Here is an 18,363-nt window from a genome sequence, read left to right as displayed (position 1 = left end):
AAAGGGAAGCAGTAAAGACGCTTTCCCCCACTGGCTGCGTGGGGATGGTTTTTGCCCCAGACCCTGGATCTGAGGGGCCAAGCTTGCTCAGAGGTGACCAGCAGGCCAAGGGAGGCTGTGCCTCCAGTAGGCACTCTGCGGGGAGATGCCCCAGATGAGCCAGCAGGGCACGAGGCCTGCTGGTGGCGGGGAGGGGGAGGTGGGGGAGCAATGGCACCTAAAGGCCACGGAGAGTCCTGCTGGCTCGTACCGCAGACCCAGCGGTGCGGATAGCCTTGCTGGCTCGTCCCGCAGACCCAGCGGTGCAGAGAGCCCTGCTGCTCATCCCGCAGACCCAGCGGAGCCGCAGGGCGCATCCAGCTCAATGCCTGGGGCTGCCAGGCTAGGAGTGCAGTTAGAGAAGACAAATGAGAGAGGAACACATAACCCTCTAGGGTCTGCCTATCTGCCACTGCAGATGCTCTGAACAATCTCAGGCAGGGTGTCCTAGCAACAGTCAGAGAACTGCAGTTCTGGAAACTGAGAAATGACATCAGAGGCAAGCATAGGCCCAGGACATAAAACACTGCACACTCCTCGGTAGCCCACGAACGTGGACTCTGAGCTGCCCCAGGCCCACCCTGAAAGAATGACACTGCAACCCAAAGAGAAGGGACCTCTTCCACACTCCGGAAACCAGTCTTCTCTGGAGAACCAGCTGAACATCACCAGTGCTGCTGGTAGTGGCTTTTCTTTCCTCTCAGACCCTGAAGACCCCAATCAGCCCCAAAAATGGGCATGCCTTCTGTCTCCCAGACAAAATATTTAGGGAACACACTTGGTGAAGTCTTATTTCTTTTAAAAAGGACAGAATGTGACAGCACATAAAAGATGTTTTCCTCAAATCTATTTTTCACACCTCCCAATGAAGTGTTAAGATAAAATATATATAGTTATTATAATCTGTTACTTTGAAGATATTCCAAATGCTGCCCCCCCCGCCCCAAATCATATATAACAGCGTCATCCCAATTGTTTGCTCAGTAGCAATGCTCAATCCTAGAAAGGAAGGTTTTCTAAGGAAGGCGTTCGGCTGCAAAAGACTAGTCTGAAACCCAGGGAACAAAATGTTTTCAGAGCCAACAATGAGCAGGAGAGGCTCTGAACTATTTAATAGATCACTAGTACTAAAATAACAATCACCATTCATTGAAACCATCTCCTGCCTCCTGCAATGGGTGTGCAGATGACCAGAGTAAGATGTGGGAGAAAAGCAGAGAGGAAGAGAGAAAAATCATCTTCCCTCCCTGCACTGCACGTGAAAGGGCACAGAGCCCAGGGCGGAGGTCTGCCTCCATCGTCTTCCAGCTCTGGGACTGTGGTAAGCTTCTTCAGCTCCCCAGTCCTCATTCTCCTAATCTATAAAACGAAGCTAATCATACTAACCCCCCAGGCTCCCCACAAGCATCAAATGAGGTAATGCGGATAACAGTAGTTCTCAGTCACAAAAGGTTTTACAGGAATAAGGCGATACCACAGCATGCAATGAAGCAAAGGAGGATCCAGGATCTTCAACCCACAGCAACTCTGGAGACACTGGGGATAGCGACAGTGGTTAAGAAAGCAGGAGACCCTGTCGCAGAAATACAGCAGTGACAGGAAAAGAGAGGTCTAAATACTTAAGCAAGGCTGAGGGACTCAAAAGCTCTGACACAAATGAAAGCACCTGTGATGGGATATTATTCTTGCTTAAAGAATTTATAATTTTATTAACATGAGTCTGAAACACTCAACTTCTTAATTTCTTTCCCCTCCCAGTCCCAACAAAAACAACTGCTTCTGTGAAGCCATTTCTGGGAACACAATGCATCTTAGGGGCTTTCCAGGTGGCGCAATGGTAAAGAAGCCACCTACCAAAGCAGGAGATGCAGGTTCAACCCCTAGGTCAGGAAGATCCCCTGGAGAGAAATGGCAACCCACTCCAGTATTCTTACCTGGAAAGTCCCATGGACAGAGGAGCCTGGCAGGCTACAGCCCATGGGCTAACAAACGAGTTGGACGCGATTCAGTGACTAAACAACAACAACATTTCCTAGGATGGCACTGCTGCGCTAAAGGAGAGGGACAGTACCTTAAAGGAATACTTGCGACTTATACGATCCTCAGGGGCCACCGGTGAGATCACGTAGCTGGGCAGAGGGATGCTCCCAAGGACCACTTCTTCTCGGCTGTCTTTGAATGGAAGAACACATCAGGATAACCTCCTGTGGCACCCTCCTTAGGATGGCCCATCCCACAACCCTAGTTCAGTGCTTCTTCTCTCTCCCAGGATGACTGCGATCATGGGTGATCCATTCAGGTGCTCTGGGGACCACTGTGCTGGTGCTGGGACTACATGGGTGAGTCAGACAGTGCCCTGTCCCTGAGGATGGGGGCACACAGGTAAACACGCTCAGTCCCACCTGCTAACTCCTGAAATACAGCGCATACCACGCACTGTGGGAAAAGAGCCCAGAGCGGCACACAGCCTGGGGAAGGGAAGAAGGCTTCGGAAGGTGCTATTTAAAGTTCTGTGAAGGGTGGGGAAGGGATTCTGGGTGGTACACTCCTCATGGGCAAAGTTAGAGCCGGTGGGAAATATCATACTTTCTACATCTATTCTCTTCCTCCCCCAAACCATCTTTGTTACCAGAGGTAACTTCCTAATGACAAGCTGGTCCCTCTGCTCTCCCACACAAGGTACTTGCTGACTGTTCACTGGATACAGAAGGAAACCTGACTTCCTCTGTCTGGAGTCACAGCCCTTTTGCATTTTGGCCCTTAGCCATCTCCTGAGCCTTATCCCCTAGTGTGTGCTGCATGCAAGACTCGCTCTAGCCTTGAAGGCCTATCATTCCACCTTCCTCTGCTTCTAGAACTTAAGTCAAGCTGCTTCTTCTGCGTGAATGCCCATCTTCCCCCAAACATGGGCAAAGCTCTACCCATCCTAAAAAGCTCAACTCATACCCTATCTCTTCTAAGGAGCCTGCCCAAGTTATCTACGATGGAATTAACTTCTTGCTTCCCTTGCACTGCTTAAGCACTTTGGATGCCTTCCAAAGCACCTGTCACAGCCTAGTCTTGTCTTATAATTAGGCTATCTCTTCCTCCATATTTTGAGCCTTACTTTCCTCTCACCTTTTCACAGCCCTTAACTCTATGTACTAGGGCTTCACAAATATTCATACGGCCAATTTTATTCACCAGCTGCCCATCCAGTAACAGGGCATAAATCCAGATAATAGGTTACAAAATACAATGCTTCACCTATACTTCTTTTCCCTCCAGATTGCATCAAAGGTGTGCCTATGCCCCAAGTGGGGCAGAAGTTGGAAAAACTCCAGATCTTAAGACCCTAATAGAAGGCAAACCAGATTCTATTATTTTTAGCTCGACAAATGGCACTTCCGGTGCTGGGACTGATAAAAATGAAGTCACCAACCATTCACATATGTAAAAGTGAACACTTTGGCAGGTTAACAGGTTATTAATTAGCTCGGGCCACTGGTCCAAACACTGGATTTGAGAAGACCAACTTTTGTATCCTCTCACCACCCCCTCGGGCACAAAGAGCCCTGGGTGGCCTGAACCTCAGCTCACCTTTATAGTAAAACAAGCAATAATCAGCAAGCACAAACCACCTCCTTTTCCACAGCCTCATCCCGGAACTGTCCTGCAAAGCAAAGAAAACTAATCAGGGCAATATCTGAGCATACTGCTCCCCCTCCTTAGTTATGTACAACCTGATTCTGGAACCAAGATTTGCCCATATTCACGCTTTCTTTCCATAAATTAATAAATTTTTATTGCATAGCCTTTCTTTGAATAGGACATTAAAATTTAAATCCAGTGACGGTTTATCCCCAGGAAGTTCTGTTTCCTGCAAACAGTCTAATATATCATAAGCATCCTACTGTTAGAAAGGAAGACAAGAATTCAAAAACAGTTCTTCCAGTAAGAAATCAGCTTTTAACAAAAAGTTATGTATTCCTTCATTCATTCATTCAATATGCTATAAAATGTCTTCATTTGTACTGATTAGAAAATTGATTTAGCACAGCACAGGGAACTCTACTCAGTACTCTGTAATGGCCTATATGGAAAAGAACTTAAAACAAAAGAGCGGATATATGTATAACTGGTTCACTCTGCTGTACACCTGAAACTAACACAACATTATACATCAACTGTACTCCAATAAAAATCAAAAAAAGAAAGAAAATTGATTTACATAGTATGTGACAAAGAATTTAAGTTAGCTTATTAATCAGTGAGGCAAAATTCTCATTTGACTAAGTTATCTACCGTAAGGGACTAGTTATGCTGTGTTTTCCTTCCGTTCAACAGAAAAAGACCTGGATTTTCTTGAACTAAACTGTCTCATAACAAGACTCTGCCTCTACTCATCTAAAATGTAAATCATTCCATTTATTTTAAAAAAAATTTTAGGTGACTATGAAAATTTTTTAAATATGGCTAGGGTCAGACTTTATTTTGGGGGCCTCCAAAATCACTGCAGATGGTGACTGCAGCCATGAAATTAAAAGATGATTGCTCCGAAGGAAAGTTATGACCAACCTAGATAGCATATTCAAAAGCAGAGACATTATTTTGCCAAAAAAGGTCCGTCTAGTCAAGCCTATGGTTTTTCCAGTGGTCATGAATAGATGTGAGAGTTGGACTGTGAAGAAAGCTGAGTGCTGAAGAATTGATGCTTTTGAACTGTGGTGTTGGAGAAGACTCTTGAGAGTCCCTTGGACTGCAAGGAGATCCAACCAGTCCATTCTGAAGGAGATCAGCCCTGGGTGTTCTTTGGAAGGACTGATGCTAAAAGCTGAAACTCCAGTACTTTGGCCACCTCATGTGAAGAGTTGACTCATTGGAAAAGACTCTGATGCTGGGAGGGATTGGGGGCAGGAGGAGAAGGGGACGACAGAGGATGAGATGGCATCACTGACTCGATGCACGTGAGTTTGGGTGAACTCCAGCAGTTGGTGATGGACAGGGAGGCCTGGCGTGCTGCAATTCATGGGGTCTCAAAGAGGAGGACACGACTGAGCGACTGAAGTGAGTGAGTGAGGGTAGGAAAATAGTAGTTTTAGGGTCACTTTTCTCCCAAACCTAGGAAAATTCCAGAGCCACTTTTAGCTATTCAAATTGTCTTCCTTCTGCAAAACTTTTTGACAGGCTTAAATTTAAAAAAATTTTTATCCATCCTCCATTTACTTAAGTGTTAAAAACTTGCTAAGCTCCTGTATTTCTTGGTTTTATCTTCTGCATTAACTAGGTGACCTCTAAAGTCTTGGCATACGATATTTGCTTTGTTTGAAAAGCTCTTCTCCACCTTTATATATCTGCTTCAAATGTCACTTCCTCCAGGAAGCCTTTCAGGACTCCCACAAGGACAGTGACACTTTCTCTACTGGGTGTCCACAGCATCTACACAGACCTTACACCTACAGCACAGCCCAGGGGCCCAGGGGCCTGGGCAAGGGGGTGTCTGCTGGGGAGAAGGATTATCTATAATCCCTTCCGTCTCACCCCACATTTCAAAGGAGCCTTTTGTTTAACAGGGACAGGGATGCAAATGGAAGAAGTCAGAGGGTGATCCAGGTAAGAAAAGAGAATGAGAACAGAGCTGTGAGGGAAGAGGGTCTCATTAAAAGAGGATGGTGCCCAGGGGAGTATTGGTCAGAAGGGGCTGGGGAGCTGTGGGAGCTGCCGTGGGGAACGGAACTAGGGGAGAGGGATTTCAAGGGGACATTTAGGAATTTCTTCTGTGTGTTGTACAAGTTAACGCCCACCTCTGTCTTCCCATAAAGCCTTGAGTGAAAATAAACATCACTGCTCTCAGAATTTGTGTTTATCTGGATAATATGCCATGCGGGAGTCCGTGCTGGGTGATGACATGACACATGAGAGGTGTCCCTTGCAGACTATGACAGGAGGTCCTCAAGTGCAGGAACCACACGTTACTCATCCCTTTGTCATTGCAGTGAGAACACTTAGAACATGCATTTGGTGGGTTAGTGGGGGAATGGATGGATGGATGGCAAGAAGGGAAGGAAGAAGACAGAAGGAACGTGTTCTCTGACCCTAGGACCTCACAGCCTATCCAAGTCCAGAGGACCAGAGGCAGAATAACTGGTGGTAAAGACAGAGGTGAAGGATGGACTGTCGGGGGACACAGAGCTGACAGGGTTTCTGGACTGAACAGACGTGGGAGCAGGAGAAGCTGGTGATGGTGCTGAGGTTCCTAAACCAAGTGCCTGGGAGAAGGATGGCACCACCACAACCCAGGAAAAGCAGGCTGGGGGAAAAGACAGGTAGGGGCTGAGGAGACAGTGAGTTGAGTTTGGCTGATTTGAAATCTGAGGTGTTAGGAAGCTAGATATGTGTGTAAGACAGGAGAAAAGGAAAACATGGGATTTTTCAGGCAAATGATAACAAAGGCTCTTTAACATCAGGAAGGCAAGTGTTGGCAGAGGATTATGGCAATAAAGCTGGATGCAGGCTGATCCACCCACACTCGGGTCCGAGTCCCAGGACAGCCAATAGTACCAAGAACCAAAGCGGTTAAGTGGGTTTGGGGAAGGAAACTGCACCATTGAGTAGACGGTCCACTTAAAAACAGGAAGAGCAAATCACTTAGCACGATTGGTAGAATCTGGCCTCGGACAGACTCAGAAACAAAAACCTTATTATGGGCCCATTCCCAGCTCCCAGGGGTCAGGGGAAGGAAGGAAATCAGCAAGAACTACCTCCCTGCCACCCTCCCTCCTCAGTCTCCTCACCTGCTTGTGCAGCCAGCCCCTCACCACCACTGGAACATTGGGGTTCCTCCGAATGGCCTGGTCCCTCTTCCCAAAGCTGTGGACTTTATTGCTGGACTTAATGATCTAGGAAAGAGTAGACTTAGTCTCTAGCAGCCGGGATGACTTGGGGAAGCCCCCAAAAGCACATGCATGATAGAAGAGCCATAGGCTCCCTGTGCCTTCATCTGCACAGCACCGTCCTCTGATCAAAAGAACAGCGAGATGACCGAGAATGGGTGGGCGCATGGCCATACCATCCTAATTAAAAGGGGAGTCCAAGAGCTAGCAAGCTTCCTGTCTGGGTCACAGAGAAAACAAAGGTAAAGGGATTTTTCCATCAACTTTTACCAGCAGCTGCTGGCCCCAGTATGTCCTGTGGCTTTCTGAAGCAATGCAATTTTTGGTGACAGTATTTACCAATTTCCAGATATTTACCCCCCTTTCTGGTGCTCTCCCCTTCTCCACAATGCTGGTTCTCTGCCCTGCTCCTCAGTCAGTGCTTCCACAGCGTGGGCACAGACACCTCTGGGACCTTTGTCACAAATTTTACCATGCGGTCTCCAAGACACATGTGAACAGAGGTGTGGCCGTCCCAAGACACGCCAGGAAAATGAAGAATACGGCCAGGGCCCTAGATGTCAGTCCTGGTTCTGTCAGCAATCACCTCTTTTCTTAGACATGTGCCATAACCCCAACTGGCCTCAATTTCCTGATCTCTCATTTGAGGAGAATACTTACTATGTGTCTCCTTCACAAAACTATGGTGGAACTGCTGTATTTACGATGGATAACCAACAGGGACCTGTTGTCTAGCACATGGAACTCTGCTCAATGCTACGTGGCACCCTGGATGGGAGTGCGGTTGGGGAGAGAATGGATACATGCATATTTGTGGCTGAATCCCTACACTGTTGACCTGAAACTACCATGACACTATAATCAGCTAAACCCCAATACAAAATAAAGAGTTAAAAACCAACAAAACACTATGGGGAAGGTCAAATGCATTTCTAGCTACAAAAGGACTTGGCAAAATACAGAAGAGGGAAAGGCAAGGGCGAGTGGCCAAGAGCTCACCTTGGGGCCAGGCTTGGCCTCCACGGTGGAAGTGGTCCCCGCCGTGGACGTTTCACTGACCATGCTGGACGGTCTTTGGTTTCTCTCTTGCTTCGACATATGTGGATTTGGCCTGTGGAGAGACAGAAGAGAATCCAGTGAGTAAGTAGCCAGGCTGCGATGGGAAGTGGAGTCTGAGGTTTAGTTCAGGTTAGAACTGGTTAATGGACCTTAAACAACCCAGGACAGATCTTCTGGACACCACTTAACTCCAGACTGCAGTCAGAGGGTCACAATGTCCAGCCTACACATGCACTTCAGGGAATCAAGAGCATGGACAGGTGGGCAGGCTCCACAGCCTTACACCCCAAGGGGCCAAGTCACTGCTGCCTGCTGTCTCAAGGCCCCCTCATTTATCCTCTTACTTGGGTGACTGCGTGCCCCATCAGATGGGCACACACGGTTACACTACCACTCTTCACGGCAAGAGCAATCCACACTCGTTACACACATACACACACCTCCATTTCCCTGGCTCCCAAAAAGAGCTGCTTATAATTAGTAACAAGAAATCACTCGCACACACCCCCACACCCCCAGATACACAGAGAGAATCGCTTACATAAATGCCAGTGGGGCTTGCCTCCCGAAATAGACTACTCAACAAAGAGTCCTATTCTAGCGAACACTCCATTAGCCCCAAAATAGAGCCATTGGAGATATTAACCCCTTGTGCCATGTCTGGAGAGCAGGAAGAAATGAGGGATGCCTGGGTCCCCAGTGTGGATGCCCTCGATGTGTCCCCATCAGCATCCAGCGGCATCATGCTTCCCACCAAGAGGGCCAGTTATGCTTCCCACTTGCCCTGGGAAGGCTGGTACCCTGGGAGCATCATGCATAACGCATAAGAGATATCATAGAGAACCCTTCTCACCTGCCTCTACAGAGCCCCAGCATTTGAAAGACTCTTTCAAAGCAGCAGCAGCAGAAAATGATTCCACACAATCCAGTCCCTATCCTTGAGCAGCTCAATGCTTGATTCCCAGACTTTGCTAACTCCAGGATCTGTAAGCCTTCCTCAAAGTGTAAGTGCCAGCATTCTTTGGCTGGGTGCCTGCTGCTCCGATGGGTGACAGGATCCAGACAGCTGCAGTAAACTGAGGCCTTTTGCCAGAGAAGTGGAGAAACTGATTTGGATGCCTGGGCCAGGGCCCTGAGGAGATGGAGCTGGAGGATCCAGGCGAGGCACAGCCGAGGAAGACGTGTTCTGGAAGTCCGCTCACCAGGCTCACTTTTACAGAGGTGCCAGGAGGGAAAATCCCAGTTTCCACTTTGGAGCTACACTGCTTCCTTCAAAACCACTGTTATTCAAAGGACAGTGATCCTTCCCACACCCCAAGACAGAGCCCCAACACCCTGCACCATCAGGAAGTCCTTCGCAGAAACAGCCGTGACCACCATGCTTTCTGAGCTGTCCTAGCAGCAGGACCACTGCGGCAGGCACCAGTTTTCCAAGGGGCTGGGCCAGGCTGGATGCTTGGCAGCTAGAGGTGCGAGTCCCACCAGGCAGAAAGATCACTGGCTCCTTATCAGCTCAGGCACTCACTCCAGATTCCCCGCCCACGGCCTCTGTCCCAGCCAGACTTTTGTCACTGCTCCCCACTCAGAGAATGTCGCCACACTTAGAGCCCGCACACTGCTGGCAGAGGCTGTGTGCAGCAGAGAGATAACAGCCAACGGGGGTGGGAAGGGACTCTGAGAGGCTGCCTTGTCCATCCCCTGCCTCCGGGCAGAACTATGCCTGAGACATCTTCCTGGAACCTGGTCTTGCCTGACTTTTCAAATTCCCAGAGGTTGAGACAAGGAAAGCGAAGAGTTCTCGGCTCATCTCAGTTATGGCAGCTACATCTCTAAGCCCAAATTCAGGACACACAGTCCAACAATAAAAAAGGTTTGTTTGGGGTTTTATCAAGTTTAATTGTCTCCCATTTAAGACACTGATATGAGGGTTATTACAGAATTCTTGAGAAATACAAGAAAAAAGCTAGAAGCAAAGAAAACTGTAACCATAGTCCTATTATCCAAAGGAATATCATTCTTAATACTTGGTATATTTACTTTCTTTCCTTTGTCTTTTTTTTGCCATACCACACACATTGCACAATCTCAGTAGCCAGGGACTGAACCTGGACCACAGCAATGAAAGCCCAGAATCCTAAACCAAAAGGATACTAGGAATCTCCCTGGTATATTTACTTTCATTCTTTGTAATATGCTTGGTTTTTTGGGGGGGGTTTTTTGGGGGGGTGCTTTTTTGTGTTTTTAGATAATTGTGTATCCTAAGTCACTTCAGTTGTGTCCAACTCTTTGCGGCCCTATGGACTGTAGCCCGCCAGGCTCCTCTGTCTATGGGATTCTCCAGGTAAGAATACTGGAGTAGGTTTCCATGCCCTCCTCCAGGGGATCTTCCTGACCCAGGGATGGAACCCATGTCTCTTATGTCTCCTGCAATGGCAGGTGGGTTCTTTACCACTAGAGCTACCTGGGAAGCCCAGATAACTGTGATCACATAGCTTTACGATTTTCCATGTTGATTTTTAAAACTTGCTGTAATCTACACATTTTTTCCTTTCTTTTAAACTCATCCATGTCATTTTAAATGACGGCATCACATTCCATCAACTAGATATGCCGCTGCTCCTCAGTGGGACAAAGAACAGACCATCTGGGTTTGTGATGGCCCAGGAATCCAGGACAGGTAGCCACTTTTGCCATTTCTGCATCTTACAATCTTGAGCTCTAACTGTAGTCATCTTCCTGTATTCTAACCCCATGTCTCCTCCCATACTAGCTTCTGGGATGCTGGCTGGCCAGGGAGCTCTCTAGCCAAAAGTGCAGGAAGAAAGAGGACCTCCCTGCAGCCTTAGGTCGGTGAGGAAAGAAGGTATGACCACCACCTAGACAGCCATGTATGAATAGATTTCAGCTGGAAAAGGACCAGTTGTGGCCCCAACACTGAACATCAGTGAGGGACACTGAGGGGTGGGTGGGCAGGGAGAAACACATGAAGAAAACCCCGTACTCCATGACTATAGAGACCTCTGCTCAGCAACATCCAGAGAAAGCAGCTTATTAGGAGACAGGACTAAAATCCAAACTAAATCCACCCCAGGGAGGGGACCGTGTTGTCTCTATAAACAGGGAGCATGTCTTCACAGGACTCCCCACTCACACAAAAGAGTCAACCTTTACCTGGCAGTTCCTGACCTGGCTCTTTGAAAGAATAAGGCACACACAGCTACCCACTTGGCCAAGTAACAAGACCTGCATTCAGGGGATGTTCCTCTGAATCTCTTCAGAGTGTCCAATGGTCTCTTAGGTCCTCTGTCTGTGTGTATGTGTGTGTGCTAAGTCACTTCAGTTGTGTCTGACTCTGCAACCTATAGACTGTAGCCCTCCAGGCTCCTCTATCCATGGGATTCTCCAGGTAAGAATACTGGAGTGGGTTGCCATGCCTTCCTCCAGGGGATCTTCCCGACCCAGGGATTGAATCCACATCTCGTGTGCCTCTGGCATCAGCAGGTGGGTTTTATACCACTAGTGCCATATAGGAAGCCCCTTAGATCCTCCAAGGTTGACTAGACTTATGACTTTCGGAAATCACTAGAAGTGATCTGGAATTTCAACTAGTAAAAAAAAAACCAAACAGTGGTCATGCTTGAGACACTATTTGATATTCAAAAATGAGGATATGATAAAAGACTCAAAAACATTTTTCTTGCATGCCTGAAAAGCTGGCTCCGATGGAAACTTCTAGAGATCTTTTACCACAATAGTCTGAGCAGTGGGAACATCAGTGGTGCATGTGTAGCCCATGCACACACAGCTCTGAGACAGCTCTGAGTGGATCCACACTCACTTGGATGTGGGCATTCTGGTTCATCTGCTTCAGCCAGTCACATCTTACAGGCATGTTCCCCACGTAAAAGTCTGACAGGGCAGACACTAACCTGTCCTCATGTCCTCTGACTGAGTTATACTCCTGACAGGTTTCGCTCAAGCAGGGCCCCTTCCCCCAGAGAAGAGCCCGTGCCCCTGAGCAGAGCATCTGTGAAGGTGGTTCGGGTCCCAGCAGCTTGCCCTGAGGCATGTGAGTCACAAGGATCCCGGGAGAGGAGGAAAAAAAAAAACAAAACTGCACACGCTATGGGAAGGCAGACTCCTAACGTCATTAAATCAAATCTATTAACTTAAAAGCCTGTTTGCCAGGTTTCTGTGCCATCCCGATTCCCAAAGTGCAGTGGGATGCTCTGAACAAAGACTTCTCTTTCCTTGACTTGGGCTACATGAATGCTGATTATTTTGCTGGAGGGGTGTGGGCTGAAGTTCAAAACAGTGAGCTAGGGTTTTAACTGAACTGCCTCTTCTCTGCAAAGAACAAAAGAAGATAGAACCAGACAGAAATCAGTCTGGAGAAGCCCAGGAGGAAAGTGACTTCATTCGACTCTGAACTTCCTCAGCGATGCGTCAGGTGAACCTGGGCAGGAAGTCATTTTCTCTGTCCCTCCATTTACCCACCTACAAAAGAGCTGCTTCTGCCTCCTACGTTCCCAGGAGCAAATGTGTGCAACATTGACAGATGTAGTTTAAAAAAAAAAAGAAGAAGTTATAAATTCAGAAACCATTTTTTTCCTTTGGGTCTGAGTTTAGGTGAGTTTGGTCGATGGGCTCCTCAGCTGTCTCTCAGTCAACATAATGAACTGGAGCAGATCGCAGCAAGACCCCATCGCTGTTGTAATAGGTAGGTTGCCAGGCCAAGTATCACCAACCCTTAGGGACAGGTACACAAAGTCAAGCAAGTCCTGCCCAGCACCTGCTGTGTCAGGCCCATTGCTGGCATTATCTCACTTCCCCCAGCAAAGCCAGTTTCACCTTTTCCATTTTGTCAAAGAGGAAACTGAGGCTTGGAGAGATTAATGACCAGCTCAAGAGAGTAGCTGGATTCCAGAACCTGGACTCTGTCACAGAGATACCACCTGGCAAGACCCAAGGTCTGGCAGAAATAGGCCTCTGCTCTTCTCAGCCCCAAGACCAATCCCCAATCCAAGAAGATCCTGGGATGGTGGAAAAACCATAAGCCGAGAATAACAGGATCTCAACCATCCTCTGCAGCTTACTGACTCCTCCATGAGTCACACGGCTACTCTGGGCCTCAGTTTCCATTTCTGAAAAATGAGAAAAGAATTCTCATCTCAGAACATAGTTCTGTGGACAGAAATGATGCTTTGAAAACCATGAAGCATTACATTCAATGAAAAGTACTGTTTGTGACTATTATCAGTGGAGATTCCAGAACATAAATCTCAGGTACACTTTATTATTTCCAAGGCACTCTCTCTTCAGAAGCTCAAGGTACCAAACAATTAACTTCTCAACAGGAATCATTTCCTACAAACAGACTTTTAAACACCTTATCTGGGGCTTCTCTAATGTGTAATAACCCTGTGATTAGGAGGTTGCCCTCCCATTCTTTGCCCAGAAGAAAGATAACATCAAGAGTCTTCAAGGCTATGATAGAAGGTTAGGAAACTATGGGGAATCAGGAATCTCTTACTAGGAAGACATCATTAGATGACATCTGTGCCCCATTAATTCCTAGAGAAACCGGCAACCCAATTCATGCTTTACCTGCAAGGATTCTACATGGAGAACTCAGCTAAAATTACTGGGTGCATGAGAAGAGGCACATTCACAAACAACCAGCACAACCAGCACTTTCTATGGCACTCACACCCACCACCTAAGGGGTTTGGGGAAAGCAATACAGAATGAAAAGCAGGAATAAAACAAAGTTCTTGTCTGAAACAGGCCGACACCTCCACACTCCCTCTTCCAAGAAAAAGAGACACTCAGACAGACTGCCAACGCTCCCTGTACACTCCCAACACCCTGGGGGAGGCTGTCTGACAGGGGTTTTCATTCAGCAACTGTGGCCTCATTACTCAACTAAGGCTTTCTGCATTCCTTCCCCTTCCTCCCCAGCTCCTCTCTGGAACACAAGCTCTAGTTCCTCACCCTACTCCGCATCACTCTGGGAGCCGGAAACCAGCCCAAACAGCACCTGGCACCCCTTACCTGGCACAGAAACAACCCAGTGAGCCTCGAAGGCTGCTCTCTCCTGCCCAGAGTCCACTTTGCCATGTGAGCCTGGTCCAGTCTTCCACTGTCCAGGCTCCACGTCTCTGTCTACAAGTGAGAACCAGACTTCGACCTCTGTTTGCCATTTCAGAGATGCTACAATTCTAACCCCAGCCTTTGGCAAGCCCTCTTCTAGTGTATCTCCTCCTCCTGGATTACCAGGCAGTCACTTTACTCACTAGAAAATAGCCTTTTCTGATGGAGATCTGGGTACTTCCAAGACTAGGAGGAGGTAAAAGAAGAGGACAAGGAGGGAAGTCACAGGAAGACAAAAATCACTGTGCAGGCAGCAGCTTCCCTTCCACACTCAGCGAAGCCACCACCGCAGCATCTCCCTCAGCACAGACAGCCACTGAATTTCCGGTGCCAGTGCCTTCCGAAACAGCAGCATCAAGAGCCAAGCCAACACCCAGATGCCCAAATGAGCTAAGGACACCATCATCACCTCTCCCCTTACCTGTGATTGTCACCAACACCGTCTCCTAGACCAGGAAGGAAAACTGAACAGTCAAGTTTCTGCTTCTGGCTTGCCAGGTGTTCCCATTTTTCCTCATTTTTCTGCTGCCATGGCAACAAAATGCAACAGGCACAGCTAGTTCAAGACTGCCTGTCTGGAGAGACAAGGTGCTGGCTATATCAGCTGCAGACAGCAACACATCAGCCTCGCAGCCCAGGGCTCAGCAGATGAGCAATAGGACAGACTCCTTGTTCAAGCTCAGAGTTGTAGGATGCCCTCTCTACCATCCTGGGCTCTCAATCTCTCACTGCAAGCTTTCACCAACTTGAAACTGCAGAAGAACGAGAAACAGCCATCTCTGGCAGCAGGAGACACTCCAACCCTAGGCATAATCAGCAAATGCCTTGGAGAGTCTTGCCCTGCCACCTGCAAAATGAACCCCCAAAGAGGTCAAAGGTCAGGAAGAGAAGATGTACCTTTAGCGAGGCAGTATCTTTTAAAGTCATATCCTCCAACCACCACTCATGAAATTCTAGGCAATTCCAACTGTTATTTTTTTCTAACACAGTCCAACGAGAAAACAAAGGGCTGCTCAAATCCCAGTGGAAGGACCAAGCTAAACTTACTCAGATGCCCAGAACGACAGGCCAGGCAATGGTCCTCTTCCTAGGTTAGGAAACTCCAAGGCGATCTTAGGGGCCTTACAGCTGGCTTCTGAGCACAGCAGCAGGCTTCTGAACTTCCAGAACGCATACTCGCTCAAGCAGGCCCCACCTCAACATCAAATGCTTGACAGAGCCTGGGATCAGTGTATACAGCCTGCTGTCAGTCAGCTGCCAGCGTCATGGCTCCGGAATGCTTCTCTCCTCTTCCCCAAGAGCTGCAGAGGCGTCTGTCAGCGGCTTCCTGGGCTTCCCAGCACCAAAGAGAGAATACTCCTGTGCACAGCACCAGCCACCAAAACCACAGCTGGGAGTTCTCTGCGCCCAGGCTTCCGCCATAGTGTATGAGGGCCCTCGGGTGTGGCCCTCTAAGCCACAAGCTCCCAAGTCAAGAAAATCACCAAAACTCAGGAAAGAGGCCTTCAGAGGAGACCAATTGATCCAGTCATTGGAAATGAGCCCTGTAAACCCTGTAAAGGCTTGAGAATGCTTTCTGGAGAAGAGACTTTGAGGGGAAGCTGGTGCCTTTCAAGCAAGCATGAAGCTATTAGATCAAATTTCATTACTGCAAATACAATTACAATTAAAACCTCTAAGTAGCAGTAGCCTACTTAGCCAGCACATTAATGCCTAAGCACAGACAAGGAAGGGGAATGTCTCTCGAAGACCACTGAAATGAGAGGCAGTATGTATAGCAGTCAGAGGCATAGCATCTGGGGCTAGACTGCCTGGATTCAAATCCTAACTCTGCCACTTACTAACTGTGCAACTTCTGGCAAGACTCCTAACCTCTCTGTGCCTCAGTATCCATGATAATGATGGTATCTTCCTCAAAAGACTGTTGTGGAAACAAATACATGGAAAGCACCTAGAAAAGTACCTGATAATAAATCAAAAGGGCTCTAGGCATTACCTATAAAAAGAATAGTGATATTATTAATGGAAAAAGTCAACTCTTATTCTAAGAAGCAGAGGACTTCATTTAGTGTTAAAAATGAGATTCCAGATCTTGAAACAAGAGATGATAGAAAATCACCTCCCTTGAAAATTATGGACTAAGAGAAAATTTGCCTGCCTTTAACTTTTACTCAATGATACAATGCTTGCCTTCGGCAGCCACACAATAGGCATACCCCACTTCCTCCTGCCAGCCCTTCTTGAAGACTTCCAGTATATCCTCCTTCATCTTCTCTCCTACAGAATAAACACAGGACAGGGTTTCCAGACCCCTTACCATAATGGTCCCTCTCCTCAGGGGAATCTCAGTTGCTCAACATCCCTCTTGATATTTAGTACCCAAATCAAAGTGTTTGAAGCTTAGCATATCTTTGGGGCTCCATAAACTTGGAATGAATTAATGAAGTAGTCCACAAATATGATGATAAACGAGAACTACTCTCCCCCTTTCTCTACACATTATATTTTTATTAATACAGCCTGGGCTTATATTAGTTCTTCCAAGAGATATTTCCTATTGGCTTGGGTGTGCAGAAGTCTCCCCTGGGGGTCAGGCTGCAGGACCTGTTGACTGATACCCACGTTCCTTGAGAGTTCTAACAAAGAACTAGGTAGCATAACAGAAGAGGTAAAATGAGAAAACAAACGCTCTAGTCATGTAACAAAAGAAGCTTGTCAGCGCCAATCTCAAAAAGTCCCGCTTCTCTTAATAATATATCAGCTCTGTGGATTATTAAGTGTAGTCATTAGTGCTGACCAACAAGTATTTCTGATTCTATTCCCAGATGCCTGGTAGAAAAGCACTTCCCTGCCTCTTTGGCGTGAGGAGTGGTCACGTGACTTGTAGCCAATGAAATGTGAATGAACTTTGGTGTGAGAAGTGGTCATTTGACTTGTTGTAGCCAATGAAATGTGAGTGAATGTGCTGGGGCACAGTTTGCCAAGTTTCCTTTTTCTTGCATTTGGCAATCATGGGAGCACAGAGATGCAGGTCCTTCAGTAAAGGTGACAGAGCTGAACCCCTCAGGTGACCTGTGATGGACATGGAGTGAAAGTGAGAAATAAACCTTAATTGCTCTAAGTCACTGAGATATTGTTTGTTGTTGCTGTTACCACAGCAGAGCCTAGGCCATCCTGACTGATTCTGTATTACTGACACAGAAACTAGAACACTCAGAGTTCACGTCCTCTGGGTCTGCCAGATCATGGCTTTCATTTTATTTCTCTTCTCCAAGTTTCTAATCTGTAAGATGAGAAACAACCTTTTGGTGGGCATGTGCCTGGTATACCAAACAGCTCTGGTAAGCCCCACCTGCCAGCGGTCGGGAAGATGGGTTATCTGTTCACATCAGTAATGCTTTAAAGGAAGTCACCATGGAGAATTTTTTTCTTCCTACAGGAGAGAGGATCCCAAGATTACCTGACTAAAATCCAAGATTACCCAAGATTGCCACCGTAGCCCAAAGAATGATGGGTTATCTGAAGGAGACTTAAGGATGAACAGAAGAATCCAGGAGTGATTTAGGGGAGACGGGAACAGCAAGTTATCTAAGTCAGTGGTTCTCAAGCATTTACCAAAATCAGAATCACCTGCAGGCTTGTTAAAACATAGTTTACAGGGATCCCACCTCCAAAACCTCTGATTCAGTAGATGTGGAGTGGGGTTTGAGAATCTCCAACAAGTTCCCAGGTGATGCTGGTTCAGATGGCTCTAGAAGGATTCACTCCAAAAAACCAGGGTGGAGGCTCTGATAAGAGAAGTCAATGTGACCTTAACGGATCCTCTTTGGAGAAGGAAAAGAAAAGAGCCAGTTTTTCTTTTCTACCAATATATTAATCTGAGAGCTGATATAAAGGACACAAACGGTCTCCTTGGTCTTTTTTTTTTTTCTCTCACCACATATCACACTACACAACAAAATTAAGCTCCTCCAAGGGAATAAAGCAGAAATTGTATTCGTTAGCACAGTTTTTAAAAGGAATGGTTTCTGTGAAGGGAAATCATGCCTCACTCACCCTTGGGAGCTCCCCCAGGATTTACCTGGAGGTAAAGTCAAGTCTATTTCAGGAGGAAGCAATTTGGATAATTGGCTGCAATGTCCCTCTCGAACCTTATCTCCTTCACAAACCTCCACTACAAGTCAATCTTCTTGCCAAGGCTGGTCACACTTGACCCTCACACACACGCATGCTTATCTTC

The 18,363-nt window shown here is 47.2% G+C and overlaps 1 protein-coding gene across 1 annotated transcript in view; it reads right to left on the bottom strand.

The window, feature by feature from the left end:
• PLEKHA7 (pleckstrin homology domain containing, family A member 7) overlaps positions 1–18,363 on the bottom strand; it is a 228,329-nt gene that overhangs the window by 68,688 nt on the left and 141,278 nt on the right. Inside the window, 4 exon segments of the mRNA XM_010830665.1 lie at positions 2,111–2,211; positions 3,619–3,691; positions 6,813–6,917; positions 7,911–8,022. Coding sequence (XP_010828967.1) covers positions 2,111–2,211; positions 3,619–3,691; positions 6,813–6,917; positions 7,911–8,022 — 391 coding nt within the window.

The sequence above is a fragment of the Bison bison genome, unplaced genomic scaffold (assembly GCF_000754665.1).
Source record: "Bison bison bison isolate TAMUID 2011002044 unplaced genomic scaffold, Bison_UMD1.0 scf7180017864518, whole genome shotgun sequence".
In the NCBI taxonomy this organism is placed as follows: Eukaryota; Metazoa; Chordata; class Mammalia; order Artiodactyla; family Bovidae; genus Bison; species Bison bison.
This window is presented reverse-complemented; position numbering and strand designations above follow the sequence as displayed.